The sequence below is a fragment of the Balaenoptera acutorostrata genome, chromosome 16 (assembly GCF_949987535.1).
Source record: "Balaenoptera acutorostrata chromosome 16, mBalAcu1.1, whole genome shotgun sequence".
Taxonomy (NCBI): Eukaryota; Metazoa; Chordata; class Mammalia; order Artiodactyla; family Balaenopteridae; genus Balaenoptera; species Balaenoptera acutorostrata.
The window spans coordinates 34,396,867-34,422,476 of record NC_080079.1 but is presented as its reverse complement, the minus strand read 5'-3'; the positions used below and the strand labels follow the sequence as shown (position 1 = coordinate 34,422,476).

At 43.0% G+C, this 25,610-nt stretch overlaps 1 protein-coding gene across 2 annotated transcripts in view; it reads right to left on the bottom strand.

The window, feature by feature from the left end:
* The window catches only part of MYOF (myoferlin), a 161,840-nt gene extending 151,496 nt beyond the window's left edge, over positions 1–10,344 (bottom strand). For both annotated transcript variants that reach the window (XM_057530485.1, XM_057530486.1), the window contains exon 1: positions 10,126–10,344. In XM_057530485.1, the coding sequence (XP_057386468.1) occupies positions 10,126–10,213 (88 nt within the window). In that variant the 5' untranslated portion in view covers positions 10,214–10,344. The remainder of the gene's footprint in view (positions 1–10,125) is intronic.
* Between the last annotated feature and the right edge of the window lie 15,266 nt (positions 10,345–25,610).

Genomic DNA, 25,610 nt, shown 5'->3' with positions numbered 1-25,610 from the left:
ATAATGTGTCCAGCATACTGGGACAAACTGGAGGGCATCTGGAGCCCCAGACAAGACCCCTGAAGCCAGAGGTATCTGGCTCCAAGGCACCACAGCCCCAGGCCCTGGCACTGGTCTGATTAGGTGCCTTCAGGGCTGAATTTGGCCAGGGAAACAGAGCCTGGATTGTCAGGCTTAGGGACCTAAGCCCTGAGCCCAGGTGCACTAATTACCCCCAGGGTGGGTCAAATGCAGCCTCACTAGACAGGGGTGGGTGTACAGCCTCAGGGTGGGCCTGTGTATCCCAGCTCCACCTGGAACCTACTGTGGGGTCTTGAACAAGGCAACTCACTCTCCCCAAGACGTGGTCTCTTCAGCTGTAAAATGAGGGACTTCACTTTTTTGGTGAGAAACAAATGAATGCATATATGTGAAGCTTTAGTGCAATGCTTCATAGCTAGAAAGTGCTCGTCATCAATATAATCTGCAAAATTTATGCCTCCTTTCCAGGAGTTTAAACTCATTTAACTCTGCACTCACTGAACTCTCGCTGGATCTACAGCTAGACTACAAGCTGCATGCAGGCAGTGGCCAAGTCTGGCTTGTTTCCCATCCAGCCTGCAGTGCTGAGCCCAAGGCCTGGCAAAGTACACTCTCGAACAAGATTTGTTAAATGAGTTTATGCCTGAGAGGAGCAGTAGGAAGAAACAGCAGCAAAAAAGAGGATGGAGGGGCTTCCCTGGTGGCGCAGTGGTTGAGAATCTGCCTGCCAATGCAGGGGACACGGGTTCGAGCCCTGGTCTGGGAAGATCCCACATGCCGCGGAGCAACTGGGCCCGCGAGCCACAATTACTGAGCCTGCGCGTCTGGAGCCTGTGCTCCGCAACAAGAGAGGCCGCGATAGTGAGAGGCCCGCGCACCGAGATGAGGAGTGGCCCCCGCTCTCAGCAACTAGAGAAAGCCGTCAGACAGAAACGAAGACCCAACACAGCCATAAATAAATAAATAAATAAATTAAAAAAAAAAAAAAAAAGAGGATGGAAAGAGACAGGGACTGCCCAGGCAGTGAATTCCAACAATGAGGAGAGGTAAGCAAAAAGAATGGTTTTTTTTTTCCTGTCTTTTTTTAAATAATGAAAGAGGGATAAGGGAAGGAATTTTTTTTTTAATTGATAAGTTATGCTATTGGGATGAAAAGATGATAAAAGTAATAAACCAGAAAACTAAGGTAAGGGGAAGTGGAAACTCACCTTGCCATTCAAATATTAGAATCTTAATACTTTATATGTAATAAGTAAGAGTTGTAGTCTCCACTAATAAAATGGCTCCCACTTGACTCTCCAGGAACTGATTCACTGCTAAGCTATGTCAGCTCTGAGCTTCTGAGTCATGGCATGTCCTAAAGGCTTTCATACCCTGGGGAAACTCACCCCAGGAGGGCTGGGTTTTGTTTTTTCTTCTTCTTTTTTTAAAGTTCTTTTGTTCTTGGTACAAGGTCTTCCTCTTTCAGACTGGGGCCAGATGCCCCTAGCACACAGAACAATTCAATCAGTTCAGAGCGGGTAGGAAGGGATCATAATTTGACTTGGTTGTTTTAGGCACATTTTTTTTTTTTTTTCTCTGTAACCATGATGACCTCCAGGAAAACACACGGAGGCTCTGGAATCAAGAGTCCAGAGATGAATCCTGACCTGTCTCTGTCTCAGTTTCCTCATGGGTAAAGCCAGACTTCAAGAGGTGAGGTGGGAATAAACATCTATTTTTAGTCCACGTACCTTAAAGACATCATCTCATTTGACTTTTACAATCTTCATGGGTAGGCCTTATACCCACTTCACAGCTAGGAAAACTGAGATTCACAGAGGTTTCTTGTCATTAATTAGACCAAAGCCCTAATGTCAAGGTCAGAGGTAGGCTAGGGCTCCCCTGCCTTCCAGCTTCCTTTGAGATGCAGCTTAATGGATCCCAAACAGCATGTGGAAACCCTGAAGTCCTAAATACTCAAGATCAGTTTTGTAGTTTGTGGTCACAGGGATCTGGTCTCATTTGGTCCTACGTGGTCCCCCTGGCCTCTGAGATCCTAAACTGAATGACTGAAGGGAGGAGCCAGAATCATTCATTCAACATTATTTATTGGTCATCTACTATTTGCCAGGCACTGAGCTAGGTGCTGGAGAAAGAGACATGGTCCCTGCCCTCATGAAGCTTCCAGTCTGATTGAGGAGGCACACAGAAATCAAATAAGCCAGCAAATACATAACTACATGTTCCAATAGATGCCACAAAGGAGTATAGGATGTTAGGGGACAGAACTACAGGGCACCTGATCTAGGGCTACTTTGATCTCCCAGGATGTGCTGCTGGGAGAAGCAGGGTGACCTCTGGTTCCAGCCTTGGCCTGGAGAGCCCAGGCCAACCGGAAGACCTGGCACTGCAGGGAACCAAGGCTATTTCCCACTTGCCTTCTGCTCTGCTATGACTCTCAGCACAACCGTGGCTGCACAGACCTCACAAGGCCAGGGCCCCACTGGTCAAGAGGCCACCAGGCTCTCAAGCCTGCTGCTGGGCCCCTGCCAGACAGGCTTCCGGTCACAGGAGGGCTGCTTCATTGCTGGCCACTGAGGCTGCAGCATCACTGCAGGAATTCTCACTTTGAGTTAATGAGGCAAATGTGAACCGAAAATCCAGGTCAACAGAGAGTTGCTAAGAATCTACCGTTTATACCCCTTAGGATGACTATTATCCCCAAACAAACAAACAAACAAAAACCACAGAAAAAAACAAGTGGTGGTGAAGATGTGGAGAAATTGGAACCCTTTTGCACTGCTGGTGGGAATGTAAAATAGTGCAGTCACGATGGAAAACAGTATGGTGGTATCTCAAAAAATTAAACATAGACTTACCAAATGATCCAGCAATTCTGCGTCTAGGTATAAACCTCAAAGAACTGAAAGCTGGGACTCAAACAATATTTGTACGCCCATGTTCACAGCATGATTCACAATAGCTAAAAGGTGGAAGCAACTCAAGTCCATCAGTGGACGAATGTATAAACAAAATGTGGCATAGACATACTATGGAATATTATTTAGCCTTAAAAAAGGAAGGGAATTCTGACACATGCCACAACATGGATAAAACCTGAAGACATTCTGCCAAGTGAAATAAGCCTGTCACAAAAGGACCAATATTGCATGATTCCACTTACACCAGGTACCTAAGAGTAATCAAACAGAGAGACAGAAAGTAGAACTGTACATTTAAAAATGATTTAAGAGGTAAATTTTATGCTATGTACATTAGAGCACCATTAAAAAAAAAAAAGAACCTGCTTTATGCCTAGCTGAGAGGCTATCATGTGCTCTCACAGATGAATCAGACATGGGCTCTGCCTTCAAGCTGCCTGTGTGCCACAGCGGAAGGGCAATCCCATTTATTCATGTAAGCCTGGGCCACCCCTCAGGTGTCCCCCAGGGTTCTGTATGTACCCCCAGCAGTGGGGAAGGAGTCAGGCATCAAAGGGGGAGGAAAGGAGCATTTGCCATATAACTACTACGAGCCAGGCACTGTGATAGTGTTTTATCACCGTTGATCCTTAAGAGTACCCTTGTGAGGTCCGTGTAATTCTCCCCATTTTATAGGCAAGGAAACAAAAGCTCAGAAACATAGTTGCCCCAAAGATTTAGCTCCTAGTGATACAGTCAGGAGTGAAACTCTGCTCAGTCCAAAGTTCAGCCCCTTTCACGTAATGTGTTGATTACAAAGAAAGGGGGCTCCTTAAAGGAGGGGCGGGGGTGGGGTCAGATTACAGCTTAAAGATGGGAAGAAGCAGGTCTAATCCCCAAACTGGAGGGAGATAAACTGGATGGTTCATGTTCTCGGCCCTCAGAAGCTTACCTTGTGTAGGAGCCACCTTGTCTGTCCGGGGATTCTGTATTCCTTGTCACAGCTGATTGGACCAGGGGTGAGACCAAAACTGAACCAATTGGAGTCTTGGTCTCAAGCATCTCAATTAAGAGACACGGATGCTGTAGCAGATGTGGAGTCAGGACCAAGTCATCTCCGTGGTAACCCAGAGCCCCATGCAAGCTGCGAACTGCAAGGGAGCAGCGGTAAGAGTCCCCACTGAGGCAGCCAATGTGCAGAGAGGAGACGGATGCAGTGCAGGGAAGGGTGGAGGCCTGAGGCACACAGTCCCCTGGGGAGCAAGAGCAAAGGCTTCCCTGCCCAACAGGTGAGGCCCATGATTGTATTCTGGGAAATTTCTCTCTAACTTTAGGGGAAAAACTTGAGCAAACCTGAGTTCCTTGCAATTCAACAACTGCTGACATGACACTTTACCCCTCAGGTGGGACAACTGGGTTGGGAGAGAAGGACCTTATGCGAGTGAGACCACAGCTCAGCCTGGTTGAGGAAATGCTCCCCATTTGACTTTTGGGAGAATAGCAAAATGTGTCTTTGGTATCACTTTCTATTTCTGTGCCTTTCTTCTACCTCTTCCGGGGCCTCCCTCTCCAGTCTCAGGTAGCTAACGCCCTCAGGCTGGCCTCTGGCAGAGACACCCCACCCAGCCCTGCAGGCATGCACAGGCTAAACACTCCCTAACCCTAACCCTCATGTCCTATTTTACAGAAGAGAGTGAGGAAGGATGGCCCAACTGGCCTGCCCAGCAAGGTTTTCTTATTCATTTAATTCGATTGGGCTGCTTCCTTAGTACCTTTCACATTAGCTCCTGCCTTCTCATTCTAGCCCTGGAATGAGCTCCCTCTGCCCTGGAAAGCATTTGCCTCAACTGGTAAACCATCTAATTAGTCTACCTGACTAGAACTAATCTGTCCACAATGCAGCCTAGTGGCCCCCCAGTGATTTACGAGTAAAGCGCAATCCCAATCACACCAGATTACTCTGTCAACCTCACCCCACAGGCCCGTGGCTCCCCGGCCTTTTTTGATGCTGTTCCAAACCTAGAATGTCTTTCTTTTCATTACTTCTGTCAAATTTCCACTCATCCTTTAAGACCAACTCAAGGACACTTTGTCCATGGAGCTTTTCACTCTTCCATCTGCTTTTGCATTATAATTTTTGCATGTCTATTCTGGTTTGTAACTCATTCTTGTGTTCCAACCAGTTGCTTCCCTAGAAGACCAAACCATGTTATACATATTTTTCTAGACTTGATTTCTGATATACTGTCTGGCACATTTTAGGGCTCCATAAAAGTAAACGTTATCAAATAGGGAAGGAAGTTTAGGAATTCCCGTGTGCAATTTCACATGTGTATTCATTTAATCCTCAAACACCCCTGCAAGGTAAGAGGTGTTATTAAGAACTCTGAAGCTGAAGGTTTTAATTCATTAGCTCATGAGCACTTAGGAAGTAAGAGGTGAGAATTGGGATCCTCGTTCCTGGGGCTCCCTGGCTCCAAAGCCCAGGGCTCAATAGGCTTTGTATCCTAATGCCTAAGGCCAAGTTAGCTGATAAGGCTTAAGGTGTCAGATGTCTAAGCAGCTGTTTCTGAGTGAAAACTCTGCTCAGACCCACTCAAAGCACATCCCTATTCAACAGAACAGCTGTTCAATAGAAATTACAAAGTAGGTATGGTCACCGCTGCCATATCACAGCAGATGCATTATGCCTTACAGACCACTGAACGCTTCATGTATGAATTTTCAACATAAAACTGGCAGCTTCACATTTTTCTTGCCAGGATCAAGAAAGCAAAAAGTAGCACGACACCGATTTGCCCCTGGGTAGCAGGTGTTAGGCACTCAGCGTTAGAAATGTGTGAAGTGGCCCTTTGCCAAGCCTCATCCACAAAGCACCTGAGAGAATATTAAGCGTAATTCTTCCTGAAAGAAGGGAGCATGGCGGACTTCTGATGGTGGCTTTCAGGACCAAGAATCAATGACTTTATTGCACTAAGATGTCTCAAATCTCTTGCCAGGGCATTGTTTCTAGGGTCAACCTTTAAAAGGTATATTCAACATCAGTGCCACAACTAGTGAAGCCCACATGCCTAGAGCCCATGCTCCGCAACAAGAGAAGCCATCGCAATGAGAAGCCCACGCACCACAACGAAGAGTAGCCCCCACTCTCCGCAAGTAGAGAAAGCCCGCGTGCAGCAACGAAGACCCAACGCAGCCAAAAATTAATTAACTAATTAATTAAAACAAAACAAAACAAACAAAAAACAAAGTCTTCACGTTGAGAGAGGCCTCAGAAGTCTGTCTAATCTAATCTCAGCTAGATTCAGTCTCACAACCTGGCTGTCTGCGTGAAACTCAAGGGAAAATGGCCACCTCTGGCTGGCAGGCACTCTGATCTTAAGATTCAGAGTTGGCTCTCGGAACCTGGTTGAACCCAAAGAATATGAAAAATCAAGTGGGTTTTGTGGTTTCCATAATCTCCTTCTGCACTGCTAAGTATCAATGACATCCTTACCACAGGGACTTCAGTAACCCCCAAATGCTCCTGGTTCATACTAGGTCCTAAGAAGTTCAGTCTCAGAAGGGGACTGCACACGAGAGACTGAGGTCAACTCTAAACCAGTTGGTTGTCAGTACAGCACATTCCCAACTACAGTCTAACAGGGGGCCTCACTGTCTATACAGGTATCACCATTAACACTCCCATCGCTTGGCCATTCTTCCCACCATCCTACAGCTTGAGAAGTGTTGCTTACTGCCTGACCTTGCTGTTTTTTGTACTCAAGAGGCAAAAGTGTACACATTTCAGTAAACTCAGGGGCTTTCTTTGGTGCTGCCTTGATCCTCTGTTAGGGCTTTTTACATCCTACTCTCCCCACTCTCCCCCACGCCACCCCGTGAAGTGCATCCAGCTTTGCTCCATTCCCACTGATGGATATATGGTGGTATCAGTATCCTCAGTTCTGTCAGAACTTAATGTTAGCGAATTCTCTGGTGGCGCAGTGGTTAAGAATCCGCCTGCCAATGCAGGGGACACGGGTTTGAGCCCTGGTCCGGGAAGACCCCACATGCCACGGAGCAACTAAGCCCGTGCGCCACAACTACTGAGTCTGCACTCTAGAGCCCGCGAGCCACAACTACTGAGCCCGTGTGCCACAACTATTGAAGCCCGTGCCCCGCGAGCCCGTGCCCCACAACAAGAGAAGCCACCGCAATGAAGAGTAGCCCCCGCTCGCCGCAACTAGAGAAAGCCTGAGCAGCAACAAAGACCCAACGCAGCCAAAAATAAAAAAACAATAAAAGAAAAAAAAAGAACAATGTTACCTAATCTTACCCAGTGCTCAAAGTTGGAAGGCGCTCCTGGAAAGGGTTTGCCATCACCAGTGTTTTAAACCATTGGAATAGATTGAAAGCAAGAAAAATGCCATATTCATTACTATAACTGCTTTAGTGCCTAAGGCAATGCCTTCCATACCTTGCTGAGAGCAGTTATTCAGTACATGGAACTGTAAAATTATAAAACCTTAAAGCTGGAAGAAATCTCAAGATCAGTTCCCATGATTCCACAGCTGATAAATTTGAGACGTGGGTGATTAAATCTGGGTCATCGGCTATTTTGTCAATATTAGCCAGAGTCCAGATGTTCCTACTCTAAGTTGAGTTGTTTCTTCCATTGGGTTGCTTATCAGATGAATGAATGAATGAATGACTTTACTGCTCAACTGATACTACAAAAGGAGACTGGAAAACAGACTGAAGTTAAATAACCTAGCAAAAGTAATAGTTTAGATAGCCTATATTTGCCCACCTTAACTGAAGTTTTTCACTTTCAGTTGAGTGTTTATGTCCATAGCTAAGGCAGACATACTTTTAGTCATTTAAAAGTTTGACCAATGCATATACACTCCAGACAGATAACAAGTCAGATTTCAATATAGTGTTAAATTTTAATTCCATTATAACCTGTATGACTTGCCCCATGATATCACCAGACTGAACTCAACATATTTTTACATGTCTTTACATGTCAATGGTGAAGGAAACAAACTTTTCATGTTATGTCTCTATTATGTAGCTGCTTCAAGAAAAAAAAAATTATTAAACCACAGTGAGATATCACCTCACACCTGTCAGAATGGCTATTATCAAAAAGGCAAGAAATAACAAGTGTTGGTGAGGATGTAAAGAAAAGGGAACACTCATACATTGTTGGTGGGGATGTGAATAAGTGCAGCCACTATGAAAAACAGTATAGAGATTCCTCAAAAAGTTAAGAATAGAACTACCATATGATTCAGCTATCCCACTTCTGGCATTTATCTAAAGAACACAAAAACACTAATTTGAAAAGATATGTGCACCCCTATGTTCATTGCAGCATTATTTACAATAGCCAAGATACGGAAATAACCTAAGTGCCCATCAATGGATGAATGGATAAAGAAGATATGGTATATATATGCAATGGAAATACTACTCCGAAACAAAAAAAGGTGAAATCCTGCCATTGCGACAACATGGATAGACCTTGAGGGTATTATGTTAAATGAAATAAGTCAGATAGAGAAAGACAAATGCCATATGATTTCTCTCATATGTGGAATATAAAGAACAAACAAACAAAAAACAAATGAACAAAGCAAAACGAAACAAAAACAAACCTGTAGATACAGAGAACAGAGTAGTGGTTACCAGATGGGAAAGAATGGGGAGGAAGGCAAAATGTGTAAAGGGGATCAACTGTGTGGTGAAGAATGGAAATTAAATTTTTGGTGGTGAGCATGCTGTAGTGTATACAGAGGTAGAAATAGAATGTTGTACACGTGCAACTTATGAAATGCTGTAAACCAATGTTACTGCAGTAAAAAATACATTTAAAACTAAAATTAAAAAGAGAAAAATATTTTTTAAAAGAATACATGCAAATGAACTCTGATATAACATGACTACATGATATTCACTCACCAGATTCTTGTCCTTTAAGAATCCAACTTTTGTCCCCCAGATCTTTTTTTTTTTTTTTTTTTTTTTAACTAAACAATCATTTGGCAGCTTTGGGTTTCATTTCTGGCATTTTCCTGCTCATCTCAGAGGAAGAGGTTTAAGGAAAGAAACAGAGATAAAATGGACAAAAGAAAAGAGAAAGGCACAGATTACTCAGAAACCGTAAGGGAGAAGTAGTCAGGTTCCTGGAGGAAGAGAGAATGCGCTGAGGCGTGGTCAGGAACCACATACCCATCAAGGCTCCCATTTTTTCTGCCCTCCCCTCTCACTCCCTCTCATTCCTCCTGCCAGGGAGTGAGCTGGCAATCTTACCAATGACCTTGGACAAACAGAAGATGATAAAGCTCCTAAATTCAGCTTTAGCCACACCACTCCAGCCAAAACTAGAATCACCTACAATGGCTGGGAGTGTGCCGTCACTCCAACCACTCCTGTCCCCTCCACTGCAATCACATGTCAGGAAAAGTAACCTGTAGGAATTACAATAAGCCTTGTAAAGATGGTCTAGTCTAAACCCCCCTCACCTGTTTTGCACAAAAGAAAACTGACATCCAGAGAAATGAGGTCACATGCCCAAGGTCATTGAGCAAGTCCAAACTAGATGCCCAGAACTTCAGACTTGCATTGTTCCGAGTTCATTTAAAGCAATTTAAAAGCTACGGAACAGCAACGAACAGACAAAAAAACAAAACACCCCAACTTTGGATAGATGAAGAACAATTACAAAAAGGCACAAATTAACATGAAAACAAGCCAAAATAATAACTTTACTCCACCTCCCAGAAGCCCAGTGACAATAAAAGCAGCAGGGGTCTGTTTTGCGGAGTAATGATACCTGGAACAACCTAATTGTGCTTTTTCCTCCTTTACCCATTTCTCACAGGAAGAGGAAATAAAAAGTGCATACAAGACTGCTGAAACTCTTAATCTGAACCAACACAGACCTTTTTGATACTTGAAATTTGGTACATCTTTCCCTCCAGGGGCTTATAGAAATCACATTATTAGAGTTAAAACATCAGGTCATTCAATGGGTCTCAAAGCCCTGGGGAAAATGCCTTCCACAGAAATCCATCCTCTCCCCTGACCTGAACAGGTAACAAACTCCAGCTAAAGCCGCAGAGGATTTGATCATTCGCAGACTTTCAAAGAATGGGACCCAAGAAACTAACATTCCAAAACAGGACTGGAGAAAAAGAAGAAAACTTGTCCTTACCCTTAAAAATAACAGAAACAATAGGATCCGGTTTCCCAAATTTCGTTTTAGGGATATTGCTGGCAGATTCAACAATCACTCGAAGCATGGCTCTCAATGGGCAGAAAGCAAATTTCAGCAACGAAGTTAAGAAGACACGGGCTCTGGAGCTCGCGGCCGCGCCGCCCGGGAGAGAAGGCGGGGGAAGACTTCTCCAGCGAAGAGGGAAGGAGGAGAGGCGATGGGTGGGTCCCTGACGGATTACTGTATTTACTGAAGGTTACGTGTAAACTGATACCCAAATGCCCGAGTCTCCGCAGCGCCGCAGGCACCCACTTAAGAATTCGGGAAATGTGGGAGTGAAAAGGACAAAACCTCAGCTAAAAATAATTATAGGCAACAAATGAAACTGAAAAGGATTTGGAGCTAATAAATGTGGACAGGTCAAGAGACCACTAAGACGCTGCAGCTGAGAGCAACAAATTCGTGAAGCCCAATTAATTGGATTTCTGTTACCCCTTCCATTCTTTGCTGAGCTCCATGGAGTTTTAAAACTTTACTGCGTCATTTAAAATTTTTTTTTACTTTTGCCATTTCTTCTCTCCTGCTGTGGAACTCACCCACGCAGCAACAAGTTTAGAACAATTTGTTTTTAATCAGTTAAAGGGTGCCCCCTATTGTATGGCAGAGAAATAAATGAGTTTATTTCAAGCAAGCCCAATCCGGAGGTGGTAATCGCGGTTTACAAAATCAGTGTCCTGGGGGCTGACCCTTTTCAGTCACAAAAGGATTCGCCATAGGACTTCTTTAAAAATCCTTACGAGGTGAAAGCTGGTGACCGAAGTTTTCCTGGTCCATCAAAAGCTGCTAGCCGTCTTTAGTGAAAATGGAGTTCTCCACTCTTTCAGGACCTAAACCCCAGCAGTGTCTTCCTTTCCTTTGTTAAAGAAAAAGATATTCGATGACACTTGTTAAAGTGGGTAAGGAAGACTTTATTCAAGGGGAGGAATCTTTCAGTGTAGGAGGGAATTTGGACTCAACTCTGAATAGGGCATGGACAAGGGGGAATTTATAGCCAGGGAGCAGGTTGGGGGTCAGTGGAGGGAAATTACCGGAAGAAAATATCAGGGGGAAAAGGGGATTCTGGCTCAACCGACCTAACAGGATTCTTACTGAACATAGGTCAGGGTGACGAGACATTACCTGGGTGATGGTGGAGAAGTAGGCACCCCAAAAGGTACAGAGTGATCAGATATGGAGGGAGGGGAGTTCTGGTTAAACTGACTCAGCAAGGTTCTCGCTAAAACTAAATTTTACAAGGAAATACACAGATGGGCCTAGGGGAAAGTTCAGGAGCTTAACTAAAGTTTGGCCAAGGAAAAGGTCTTTATGGCCTAGAGTGTGTGTTAGGTGGTGTAGCCTGGTGATTAAGATCACTAGAAGAGGGCTTCCCTGGTGGCGCAGTGGTTAAGAATCCACCTGCCAATGCAGGGGACATGGGTTCGAGCCCTGGTCCGGGAAGATCCCACCCTAGAGCCCGTGCTCCGCAACAAGAGAAGCCACCGCAGTGAGAAGCCCGCGCACCGCAACTAAGAGTAGCCCCCGCTCGCCATCGAAGAACCAAAGCAGGCAAAAATAAATAAATAAATAAATAAATAAAAAGAAAAAAAGATCACTAGAAGAGCCCTGGGGATAGCAGTCAGCCAGACCTGCGTGTGGGTCCCTGCTTCATCACTCTTGAGCTATGTCACCTTACAAGTTTGTAAATCCCTCTCTTCCGCAGTTATCTCACCTGTAAAATGAAGGTGAAGATTGTCATAAGAGCAAGGTCTAAGTGCGGGGCCTGGCAAAAAGCACGTAGTAAATTCCACACATCCACAACCAGAAGTTCATCCTTACTCATGGCATTTCATAGCATCTCCGTTAATGCAAGTTGGGTTTACATCAGGATCTCATTGCGTTTCAGAAGAAAAGGCTAAAACTGAGAATGAAAAAAGTAGGACTTTCTTTTGCTTCTGAACACACAACCGAGAAGACCCATCTGTAAGCAAACACTTCAAGTGCATTGAAAAAGTGTGGTTTACCTGCAAGAATTCTTTTGTCTCAGTGAATTTCTCAGTGGCTTATATAAAGAGCCAATAAACCCAATGTCATATACATTATTGTATTTAGTGGACATGTAGACTAAATACAGTATATATTTTAGTGGAATATAGACAACATTATGTTTGTATTTTGGAGCTGGTTTTTATTTCTCCTTTTCATTGTGAAATATATTTACAGAAAAATGCATACAACATAAATGTGGCAGTTTAACGAGCAAACATCAAGGTCAAGACAGAGACCATTGCCAGCACTCCAGAAGTCCCTCACATGCCCCATCACAGCCACCTCCTTCCCCCCATCAGTAGCCATTTTCCTGATTTTGATAGTAATAATTTCTGTGCTTTTCTTTATAGTTTTTAATCCCCCAAATAGTTTGATTTGCTTGATTATGATCATATGAATTATTTTATACATTATGAACATTATATACATATATTTGTACCTATGTATATATACATGCATACATACACATATTCACATAGTATGAATTCTTTGACATATTATGATCTTTATAGACATGGAATATAAGTGTGAATTCTTTTGTGTTTGGCTTCTTTTTTTTCAACATTATATTGTGAGATTCATCCATATAACTCTACTTTGTTTACTCTCATTTCTCTATGGCATTCCGTTGTATGAGTGTACCACATTTTCTTAATTACTCCACTGTTCATACACATTTGGATTATTCAGAGTTTGGGGCTATTACAAACAGGGCTACTCTGAACATGCTTGTACATGTTCCCTGGTACAAATGTGCATGAGCGCATTTCGGGTCTAACCTGTGACTGGAATTGCTGGATCAAAGGGCATATGCGTATTTTCAAAATTACTAGGTAATTCAAAATTGTTTTCCACGGTGATTGTACTGTTTACACCCCCACCAACAGTGTATGAGACTTCCTGTTCATACATTTGGCAATGTTAGATTTTTAAATTTTGCCCATATGGTGAGTATGTAATATTTCATTGGAGTTTTAATTTGCATTTTTCAGATTACGAACGAGGTTTCATACATTTTCATACTTACATTTCCTAATTTATGACATGCCTATTCAAATATTTTGTGGATTTTTCCATTGGGTACTCTGTGTTTTTCTTACTCATTTGCAGGAGCGGTTTATGTGCTCTGAATACTAGTGCTTTGTGGGTTGTAATTTTAATATTATTGAATTTATCAATATTTCCTTTATTGGAATTCCCTGGTGGCGCAGTGGTTAAGAATCCTCCTGCCAATGCAGGGGACATGGGTTCGAGCTCTGGTCTGGGAAGATTCCACATGCCGTGGAGCAACTAACCCCGTGCGCCACAACTACTGAGCCTGCGTTCTAGAGCCCGCAAGCCACAACCACTGATCCCACGAGCCACAACTACTGAAGCCCGCATGCCTAGAACCTGTGCTCCGCAACAAGAGAAGCCACTGCAATGAGAAGCCCGCACATCGCAACGAAGAGTAGCCCCCACTCACCGCAACTAGAGAAAGCCTGCGAGCAGCAACAAAGATCCAATGCAGCCAAAAATTAATTAATTAATTAATTTAAAAAAATATTTCCTTTATGGTTAGTATATTTTTCTTTCTTTCTTTTTTTTTTGGCTGCACCACAAGGCTTGCAGGATCTTAGTTCCCCAACTAGGGATTGAACCAAACTTGGGCCATGGCAGTGAAAGCGCTGAATCCTAACCACTGGACAACCAGGGAACTCCCAGTACATTTTTCACATTAAGAAATGCTTTCTGCTCTGAGATTGTGAAGATACTCTTCAGTATTATATTCCAGAAGCATTGTTTCATCTTGCACACTAAGATTTATACTCCACCTGTAATTGATTATGTGTCATGTATGGTTAGAGGTCACATTTCATTTTTTCCCACATGGATATTCAATTGACCCAGTACCATTTATTGAAAAGTTTGTCCTTTTCCCAAACCTAGGTCATGTATCAGGTTTGTAGATGTGTGTGGGTCTGTTTCTGTGCTCTCTCTTCTGTTTCATTGTTCTATTTGCCAGTCTCTGCACCAAGACCACTGTGTCTTAATATAGCCTTATAAAAATTTCATAATAGGGCTTCCCTGGTGGCGCAGTGGTTAAGAATCCGCCTGCCAATGCAGGGGACGCGGGTTCAAGCCCTATGTCTGGGAAGATCCCACGTGCCGCAGAGCAACCAAGTCTGTGTGCCACAACTACTGAGCCTGCACTCTGGAGCCCGTGAGCCACAGCTACTGAAGCCCACGTGCCACAACTACTGAAGTCCGCGTGCCTAGACCCGTGCTCCGCAACGAGAGAAGCCACAGCAATGAGAAGCCCACACACCGCAACAAAGAGTAGCCCCCACCCGCCACAACTAGAGAAAGCCTGCGCACAGCAACGAAGACCCAAAACAGCCAAAAATAAATAAATTAAATAAATAAATTAAAAAAATTTTTCATAATAAGATTTTATCCTCCCATCTTGTTCTTTTTCTTCAAGTGTCTTGGCTCTTCTTGCATTTTAATAGACATATTAGGATCAGCTTATCAAGTTTCAAATATTTTAAAAATCATGGGCTTCCCTGGTGGCGCAGTGGTTAAGAATCCGCCTGCCAATGCAGGGGACACGGGTTCGAGCCCTGGTCCGGGAAGATCCCACATGCCACAGAGCAACAAAGCCCGTGAGCCACAACTACTGAGCCTGCGCGTCTGGAGCTTGTGCTCCGCAACAAGAGAGACCGCGATAGTGAGAGGCCCGCGCACCGCGATGAAGAGTGGCCCCCGCTTGCCGCAACTAGAGAAAGCCCTCGCACAGAAACGAAGACCCAACACAGCCAAAAATAAATAAATAAATAAATAAATAAAAATTTAAAAAAATTTTTTTAAAATCTGTTGGAATTCTGTCTTAAATTGCATTAAATTTATAGATCAATTTTTGGGGGAACTGATGTCATTGTAAGTATTTCAATTCAAGAATAGACTATCACTTAATCTACTTAGATTTTCTAAACATCTCTCAGTAAAATTTTATAATTTATAAAGGCCTTGAACATCTTTTTTTTTTTTTTTTAGATATGCTGGAACTTGTTTCTTTCAGCTTTCAAATATATAAAAAACGAAAAATATAGTACAATTAACACCTCTATGCCCATTATCTAGATTTGACAACTATTAACATTTGCCATGATCATGTTATCTATATATCTAGATTTTTTAAAATAAAATTATTTTCAAGTAATTGCAGACATCATGAAATTTCACCCTTAAATGCTAAAGACTGCACCTTGCAAGAGTGACATTCGCCTACAATATTACAATCACATGACCACATCTGTGTGTATTCAGATTATCTAATTATGTTAATAACAAATTATACTAAATATCATTTTTCATTTTTTGTATATTTTAAAATTAGTACCCAATCAAGATTCATGCATTGCCTTTGTGCATTTAGGTGGAGAAATCTGACCAATAAGGTAACTGACTTACAGTTCCCAGGTTCTACAGGTTTTCAGAGGCCTGATAAAATATATGAAGCCAAAAATACAATAAATTGATACAAAATACAATGAAATTAATGCACTGAGAAGTGATACCATATCATTTCTATGGTATTCTTCCCAAACATCCATAACCCCAGTCTAAAAATGAGAAAACAGGGAATTCCCTGGTGGTCCAGTGGTTAGGACTCGGTGCTTTCAGTTCGGGGGCCTGGGTTCGATCCCTGGTTGAGGAACTAAGATCCTGCAAGCTGTGCAGTGTTTCTGAAAAAAAAAATGAGAAAGTAGACAAAACCAGGTTGAGAGACATTCTACAAAATACCTGATAAGTACTCTTTAAAAGTGTCAAGGTCATAAAAATAAGGAAAGATTGCGAAACTGTCACAGATTGAAAGAGACAAAGGACACATGGGAACTAAATGGAAGATTGTATCCTGGATCAGCTCCTGGAACAGAGAAAGGACGTTAGTGGAAAAATACCAAAGTCTGCACTTTAGTTAATAGTATTGTGCCTATATTACTTTCTTAGTTTTGATAGATGTACCATGAGTATGTAAGATGTTAATATGAGGGGAAGCTGAATGAAGGGCACAAGGGAACTCTGTATGCTTTGCAACTTTTCTGTAAATCTAAAATTATATCAAAATAAAATGTTAAGAAATAAAATTAAATAAATTTGTAAATACTGGCTTAGAAGTGTAAAAAAGAAGCCTTCAAAATTGAAACAATAATTATTTCATTAAAAGTGTATGGACAGGGCTTCTCCGGTGGCGCAGTGGTTAAGAATCTGCCTGTCAATTCAGGGGACACGGGTCTGAGCCCTGGTCCGGGAAGATCCCACATGCCACAGAGCAACTAAGCCCGTGCGCCACAACTACTGAGCCTGCGCTCTAGAGCCTGCGAGCCACAACTACTGAGCTCACATGCTACAACTACTGAAGCCCGCACACCGAGAGCCTGTGCTCCACAACAAGAGAAGCCACCGCAGTGAGAAGCGCGCACACCGCAACAAAGAGTAGCCCCCGCTCGCCGCAACTAGAGAAAGCCTGAGCACAGCAACAAAGACCCAACGCGGCCAGAAATAAATTTTTAAAAAATAAAAAGTTTTTTAAAAAGTGTATGGGCAAAACAAAATGCCTGTTTCATTAATTGGTAAGTTTTTAGTAATCATAAAATTTTAATCTCAGTTGAAAAGAACTTGCAGTTAGATTTTCACACTATATATGAATTTCTGAGGATGCATGATAACCACCAAGAAATCACAACCTATCATAAGTTCGTTAATCATAACCCAAATTTTCAACAATGTAATTATTAAAAATCCTTTCAAGGTTTTTACATCAAAAAAATATATATATATATATATTTTAATGCAGCATAAGGTACCTTTGAGTATGTTTGATGTAATATATCCAAAAGCAGGATTCTGTTAAATTGTTAAGTAAGCCCTGAAACAGATTAACTTTCCAATTCCTAGCATTTCCTGGAGTCTTCTATTTGGCACTGATTTATATAACTTTGAATAAACACAGGCAGGAGAGAATGAGCTAACCAGTAAAAGTAGAACCTAGTAAAAGGACCAGTCCTCCTCTTAACAAGCTTGCAATGGCTTTGCTGTGGAAGGAAACACTATTTTATTTATTTATTTATTTATTTATTTATTTGGCTGCGTTGAGTCTTAGTTGCGGCATGCGGGACCTTTTAGTTGCAGCATGCGGAATCTTTAGTTGTGGTATGCAGGGTCTTTTCTTAGTTGCGGCACACGGGCTCTTTAGTTGCGGCATGTGAACTCTTAGTTGGGGCATGTGGGATCTAGTTCCCTGACCAGGGACCGAACCTGGGCCCCCTGAATTGGGAGTGCGGAGCCTTAGCCTCTGGACCACCAGGGAAGCCCTGGAAGGAAACACTATTATCCTCATCCTCAGAAATAAATATTTGAGGAGAAGGAGGTTAGGATACTTGGAAAGTAGTAACTTAAAGTTAAGGGGTAGAAAAGTTGGTGGCCAAGGGGTGTGGCCTAGCCTCAGAGCTTCTCTCCTGACATCAGGGAATGCTGCAGAGCAAGGTCATGAGCGTTGAGGCTCAGATTCCAGGGAGAGCCACGAGCTGTGTTTCACTGGGTAGTAAGAGGGAAGGAGGAGCTTTAAGACCTGAGCCCAGCGGGAGACAGTGGCAGAAGTAAGGTGGGTGGTGTTTGGAGAAGGGAGGAGGTGCTCAGAGGCTGCCAGTCAGACTGACTTTACACCAACCTGTCTGTAGAGCGTGGGTGCGTGCACGGGTGTGCGTGTGTGTGTTGGGAGTTGGGTGGAGAAGATTCAGTGGTGGGAACATGAACTTGTTCTTCAGAGACTGCAGAGCTGCACACAAAGGCAATGCATGTCTGCTCACACACCATCACAACTGGCACCTGCACCATCCAGCCTTACACTCTTCCTGCCACCTCTGGTGCAACAGCACCCTGGAGCCCAGTTCAGCAGGCTGCTCCTGTCTTAAGGGCTTTATTTTTATCAACTGCATTGGTCCTAACAACAACCCTATGAGGTAGGCTCTATAATAACCTCCACTTTATGAGCGTAGGCAACTGAGACACAAAAAGATTAGGTAACTTGTTCAGGTTATAGCTAATAAATGGAAGAGCTGGGATCCAAACCAGGTAGTTTGGTTGTGAATTTTCCTGCCACACTCTATTGGAATGTATCCCTTACAACATGCTTTGCAGCCTCCACACACCCTGGAGACAAATACACCAGCCTGGGTGCATCATAACCAGAGCCCTGGTTACTATCTGCTCTCAAGGACTTTGTCCTCTGAGCTCTCCAGCTTCCTGTGCCAAGAATGTAACAGAGTCAGTCTCTGGTGGCTACTGGAGTTCTCTCTATACCCTGTGAGCCTGGGAAGGGGCTAACCCCTCAGTTCCTCCATCCCAGTGGCCTCTGTTTCCTTTTCTTTTTTTTGGCTGCACCGGCGCAGCATGCAGGGTCTTAGTTCCCCAACGAGGGATCAAACCCGTGCCCCCTGCAGTGGAAGCGTGGGGTCTTAACCACTGGACCTCCAGGGAAGTCCCTGGTGGCCTCTCTTTGGACAGTCCTTATTTTTTTCGTGGATACACACTCACTAGTGTTATAGTTGAAGACAAGGAAGGAGAAGAAAAGGATGGGAGATTTCCCTTCAGCTTTGTTCAAATATAAAAAGCTAACAGGGCCTGTTTTCCTCATACAATCAGTTTTTAGATATAAATGTGTAAGATTCCAATCAACACTGTAAGAAAAACACTTAAGGAAAAATATTTCCTCCTGGAAAAATCAAGGAAGAGTAAGAGTTAGAGTTAAGAGTAAATTCACACAGAATGATCAAACATTTATTCATTAATAATATGCACATTTGTTCAACAAATATTTGAGAGTCTACAAGTACCATGTGTCAGCTGCTGGGGCTTCAGCCAAGAATAAGCCAAAGTTCGGACCTGATGGAGCTCCCAGCTAGTGGAGACCACGTGCTGGGTCTCACGTGTCTATCGTCCACAGCTTTCCACAACTCTGGGAGCTAGGACTCCCGGGCTCATTTTACAGCTGATGAAATTGAGGCTCAGAAGAGTTAAAAACTTGAGCCAAGATTCAAACCCAATGTCTTCTGAGCCCTACTCCTTTTCCAGCTGGCCCTCAGATGAGAGCACACATTCTGCTCTTTCATTATCCTCACCTTTTTCATCAAGTAAACTCATGCATTGATCTAGGTGAGTGGCCCTGCGCCTACACTGAGGCAAAAGGGATAGAGAAAGAGGAATATTTAAGGGAGAGGAGAGACTTAGCAAAAAATCTAGACATGAGGAACAAAGTAAGAGGGGTGGCCAAGAGGATTTAGTGGAAGAGAAATGAAGACAGATTCATAATATCTTATTCCTATTCCAGTTTCACAGAATCCTAGATATTACCTAACAGAAATTTTCAAATTGGCACACACAGAGGGTCCATTGTTAAGATCTTTTTGCTGAAACGCTTCTTTAAGAATTATTTCAGTTGATAACTAAAGTGCTTTTTAGAGCTAAAATACTATGTTTTAGTAGTTTAATTATAGGGTTTTGCATAAAGGCGGACGCTATTTTAAAATAACTTAATATATAGTATGTTTAAATTTCATTCTTTTAAGAAGTGCCTGACAGTGACTTAAGTCTACAGGGGGGGAAGGAGGGGATAAAATATTTCATAACATTTGGCATCATTATATTATCATTATTCAAGGCAATTGGAGGAGCTAGATATAAGACAGGAATGAATCTGACCTTCTCCAAGTAAGTGTTAACTTACCTGAGCATATTTTCTAAAATAAACCTAGAAAAAATGGAATGGAGAAAAGTGGGATCCTCTTAAGCCTTGTATTCACTTTTATGGAAACAATAATTCCTATCAAAATGTTTGATAAACAAATGTTTCCCAGTCATTCTTCTGTAAGAATCTTGATTCATTCAGGCACACGTGCATTTATTCAGCAAACACTTACTGAAAGTCTACTTGGTGCCAGGTATGATGCTAACTACAAAGACGAATAAGGCACGTTTCCTCTCTGCAAGAAGCTCACAGGAAATCGCAGCACAATGGAGTGAGCACGATGCTAGAGGAGCAGGTGTCAACAGGGCAGCGTGGGCAAGCAGGGTAGGCTCCTGGAGGAGGTGACAGCTGGACTGAGAATTAGTGGTTGGACTGATGTCTCTGTGTGTGTGTGTGTGTGAGAGAGAGAGAGAGAGATCTGAAACACAGACGAATAAACATGGTGAGCAATGGGAACCTCAAGCCATTTGATGTGGGTGGGAGATCATGTGCGAGGGGAAACAGTCAAGCAGTGCGCCTAGGCAGGCAGGCAGGTCCCAGCTCAGAGAGCCTCGTTTGCTCTGTTAATAACAACTAACATCTACCACGTGCTTACTACACGCCAGATGCTATTCTAAGCATTTTATTTTGTCTCATTTAATCCTTCCACTGCCCTGTCCTATGAAGTAAGCACTATTTCACCATCCCCATTTTACAGATGAGGAAACTGAGGCCTAATTTGGTTAAGTAGTTTGCCCAGTTCTCACAGCAAGCGGAGCTGGGATCTGAACACAGGCAGTCTTCCTCTAGAGTCCATGCTCTTTTTTTTTTTTTTTTTTTTTGGCCAAGCCTCACAGCTTGTGGGATCCTAATTTCCCGACCAGGGATCGAACTCATTTCCCCCTGCAGTGGAAGCGTGGAGTCCTAAACACTGGACCACTGCCAGGGAAGTCCCTAGAACCTCTGCTCTTAACTCCTTAAGCCAGGCTTCAGTGGCAGTGGGGACTTATTAGAGATGCATTTTCCAGCAGGGGAGCAAAATGACTGAATTGCATACCAATTCTCTGAATACAAATGAAACATTTTAATAATCCCATAGACTTAAAATTAAATTTTAAAAGAAGCTAAAACAGGCAGAGCAGTCAATGTCTGGAGAGCTGCCCTTTCCAAATAGGATATACCCTGAATTGAGAACCAAGTCAGGAAGCACCACTGCCTGGCTAATGAGAATTCTCCTATATGACATTAGCCAGTCAGAGAAAATCTGCTCAACCTGCCCCTGAAATGGCTTTCAAATATGTCACTAACAGAGCTGCTATAATCTCAGTTAGATATTGAGGGGGTCTCCCTATTTACCGATTTAAAATGCAGCCCTTCCTGGTTGGAGAGGAACTCTAACCCAGAAAAGAGCAGTGGGTCTACCCCGAGAAGGGGCTGGGCTGTAAACCAATGCTTTTGGTGCCTGTTAAGGAATATCGATAACAGAAAGGAGGAGAGTAAACAAATCGTTTCTCCACAGTAGTCTAGGGCAGAAGAGACCCCCATCAATTCATTCATTCATTGAACAAATATTTATTTATCATTTTAAAAATTATTATTATTTTTTGGCCGCGCTGTGCGGCTTGCAGGATCTTAGTTCCCCCACCAGGGATTGAACCCGTGCCCCCGGCAGTGAAAGCGCTGAGTCCCAACCACTGGACCACCAGGGAATTCCCTGAACAAATATTTATTAATTACCTAATTTGTTCAAGCACTGTGATGGTAGGTACTCTGGATATGGGGGTGAGCAAAATCAGACAGACTCCTCAAGGAATTTACAGTGGAATGAGGGAAAGGGACACCAATCAAAGAATCACTCATGATTCAATGTGCAATTATAGCTGGAGTGAAGCCTTTGAAGAAATCCGTGGTAAAGAGAGGAAATCCTTTACTTGGGAGGCAGGGAAGCCTTCCCTTAGGCAGGGAGGATGGAGCTGAGATCTGGGAGATAGGAAAGGAGGCAACAGCGAGAGCATTCCAGGCAGGGGGGACCTCCTGTGAAAAGGCCCTGAGGCAGGAAGGAACCTGCCTGGTCAAGGAATGAAGGGTGTCTAATGTGGGCCTTTGACACCAGGTTGGGGAGGTCAGTCTAGGCCTGCTAGGCCTGAGAGGACACAATGGGGATTTGGTTAGATGATCAGATCTGCATTATTTCAAAAAATCCCTGTGGAGTTGATTGGAAGGAGGCAAGAGTTTACCAGGTTCTTCTCATCCTGCATTTAGAGAACATTTATTGTGTACATACCAGTGCTGTTCAATAAAAATATAACAGCGGCCACATTTATATTTTGAATTTTCTAATAGTCACAGTAAAGAAAGTAAAAAACAATAGTAAGATTGATTTTAATATATTTTATTTTACTTAATTTATCTAAAATATTATTGTCTCAACATGTAATAATATTAACAAGCTTAGTCATTGAAATCTGCTGTGTATTTCACACATCTCAATTGGGACACAAAACGTTCATCAGAAATACTTCATCTGTATTTAGCTTTCATAAAATTTACAGTTGATAAAATAGGCTTGCTTCCCGATGTTCACTGTAGCACTATTTACAGTAGCCAAGACATGGAAGCAACCTAAATGTCCATCAACAGATGAATGGATAAAGAAGATGTGGTATATGTATACAATGGAATATTACTTAGCCATTAAAAAGAATGAAATTATGCCATTTGTAGCAACATGGATGGACCTAGAGATTATCATACTAAGTGAAGTAAGTCAGACAAAGAAAGATAAATATCATATGATATCACTTATACGTGGGATCTAAAAAAGTGAAGCAGGTGAACTTGTTTACAGAACAGAAACAGACTCACAGACTTAGAGGGTGGGCTTGTGGTTGCCAAGGGGGAAAGGAGGAGGGGAGGGATGAATTGGGAGGTTGGGATTGTCATATGTACACTACTATATGTAAAGTGGATAATCACCAGGGATGTACTATGTAGCACAGGGAACTATGCTCAATACTCCGTAATAACCTGTATAGGAAAAGAATCTGAAAGAGAATGGATGTATGAATATGTATGGCTAAATCACTTTGCTGTACACGTGAAACTAGCATAACATTGTGAATCAATTATACTCCAATATAAAACAAAAAATTTTTAAAAAACAAAATTTCAAAAAGAAGAAAAAAAATAGGCTTACATACCTAAGTTGTTCCAAACATAAAAGTTTTTTTGATAACTGAATCAACCATCAGTTTTTAAATTTAAATTAAGTAAAATTAAAAATTCAGTTCCTTGGGACTTCCCTGGTGGCGCAGTGGTTAAGAATCCGCCTGCCAATGCAGGGGACACGGGTTCGAGCCCTGGTCCGGGAAGATCCCACATGCTGCGGAGCAACTAAGCCCGTGCACCACAACTACTGAGCCTGCGCTCTAGAGCCCACGAGCCACAACTACTGAGCCTGCGTGCCACAACTACTGAAGCCCGCACACCGAGAGCCCGTGCTCCACAACAAGAGAAGCCACCACAATGAGAAGCCTGCACACTGCAAGGAAGAGTAGCCCCCGCTCACCGCAACTAGAGAAAGCCTGAGTGCAGCAACAAAGACCCAATGTAGCCAAAAATAAATAAATAAATAAATAAAATTTATTAAAAACAAAAACAAAACAAAACAAAACAAAAAATTCAGTTCCTCAATCACAGTAGCCACATTTCAAGCACTCAACAACCATATGTGGCCAGTGCTACCATAATGGATTGAGTAGAAAGAACCTTTCCATGATTGCAGAAAGTGGTATAATAAAGCACAGATGTATCTGCTGGAGAAGCCCTGGGTAGTCATTAGCTTTCCTTTGGAAGACATAACCTTTCAAAGGTGAAGAGTACATTCATCTACAACAGCCTCACTATTTCTTTTTATAAAGCCTAAACCCATTCAGCCTCTTTTTGGTACTGTTTTGGTTTCCCAAGATCTTCCTACTGGGAAGAAAATAACCTAATTATTTATTGAGGTAAATATCCAGTCCACTTGGCCATTACCTTTCTCTTTGTTAATGAATAAAGATGAATTTTGAATCCCTGTCCCAGGATTTCTCCTAGTCAACTGTCAACATCAAATTACTATCACCTCTTCAGGCCTTTTGCAAACTACTAGCTTCTCACACTTCATGCCTAGCCCCACCTACCTGCGAAGAGCAAACATTGATTTTCGGGTCTAACAATGACAATTACAAAATTAAATGAGCCACCAGGCCAATGAGCCTCCTGCCTACTCCTTTTCCTCAGGGGTCGCCAGTCACAGGGGGAGCTCCTGCCAGAAGAGAGGGACCTGGGGAGCAGATGTGTAATTGGGCAGTCTGGCCCAGCAGGCCTAGGTACCAGGTCCTCTATCAGGTGCCACCCCTCTTCACATCTTTCCTCCCACTTCCTGTCTTTTCTCTCCCCATTTGGCTCAAAGCTGAGCAGGGAAATCTCCCTTTCTCTCTCTCATCCAAGATTCTCTGTAGATTCCTATGGAGACTAATTTTGCCCTTGCTCTCAACTCTGGGCAATGAATAGCATTCACACCTTCACTCCCACCCTAATCCCATCTGATAGGTTAATACAACAGATAGGAAAGAGCCCAGTTCTCCTCACTTTTCCATCAGAAATGTTTAATTTCCATTAAAATTCTCTACATGGTTTCTCATCCATTCTATTTAGTAACATAGGGTTTTTGTTGCTTTTTATGTAATAATGGCTAACATCAGTTGAGCATTTACTAAACACTATGCACTTTATTTTTTATTTTTTAAAATAAATTTATTTCTTTATTTATTTTTGGCTGTGTTGGGTCTTCGTTGCTGTGCAAAAACTTTCTTTATTTGTGGTGAGTGGGGTCTACTCTTCGTTGCGGTGCGCGGGATTCTCATTGTCGTGGCTTCTCGCTGTGGAGCACGGGCTCTAGGCGCGCAGGCTTCAGTAGTTGTGGCTTGCGGGCTCTAGAGCTCAGGCTCAGTAGTTGAGGCGCACGGGCTCAGTTGCTCCACAGCATGTGGCATCTTCCCAGGCGAGGGCTCGAACCCATGTCCCTTGCATTGGCAGGCAGATTCTTAACCACTGCGCCACCAAGGAAGCCCCACTATGCACTTTACATGGGTTCTCTCATTTAATGCTCATAACCGCCCTATGAGGTAGATATTATTATTTGTATCATTTTACAGATCAGGAAATTGAGGCTCAGAGAGGTTAATAACTTATTCAAGAACACACCGCTAGTAAGAGGCAGTCAGGAGCTAAAGTCATTCCTAATCCAGAGTTTAACCCCTGTGTGACGCTGCTTTCCTAGGATGTTTTGCTACTGTATCCTTTTTATTGTGTCAAACCTCTGATGAGTCTATGCTCGGCCTGAGAAGGGCAGGCCCTGCCAAACGCTTTCTGTGCCTCTCGGTTTTAGCAAGAGAAAGTCCTCAAAGCGGGTAACCAGGACCGGTATTTAACCAATAGACACCGAGCCGGAGGGCAGCAATCTGGGGCAAACGCCTGCCTAGCTTGCTTCCTCTAGGGCTCATAATCTCAGCGTTCAATCTGGGCGTGCCTATCAATCCTCCCACAGGCTACACTCCCCATTGCTCCACCCTGATTTTTGGGAGGA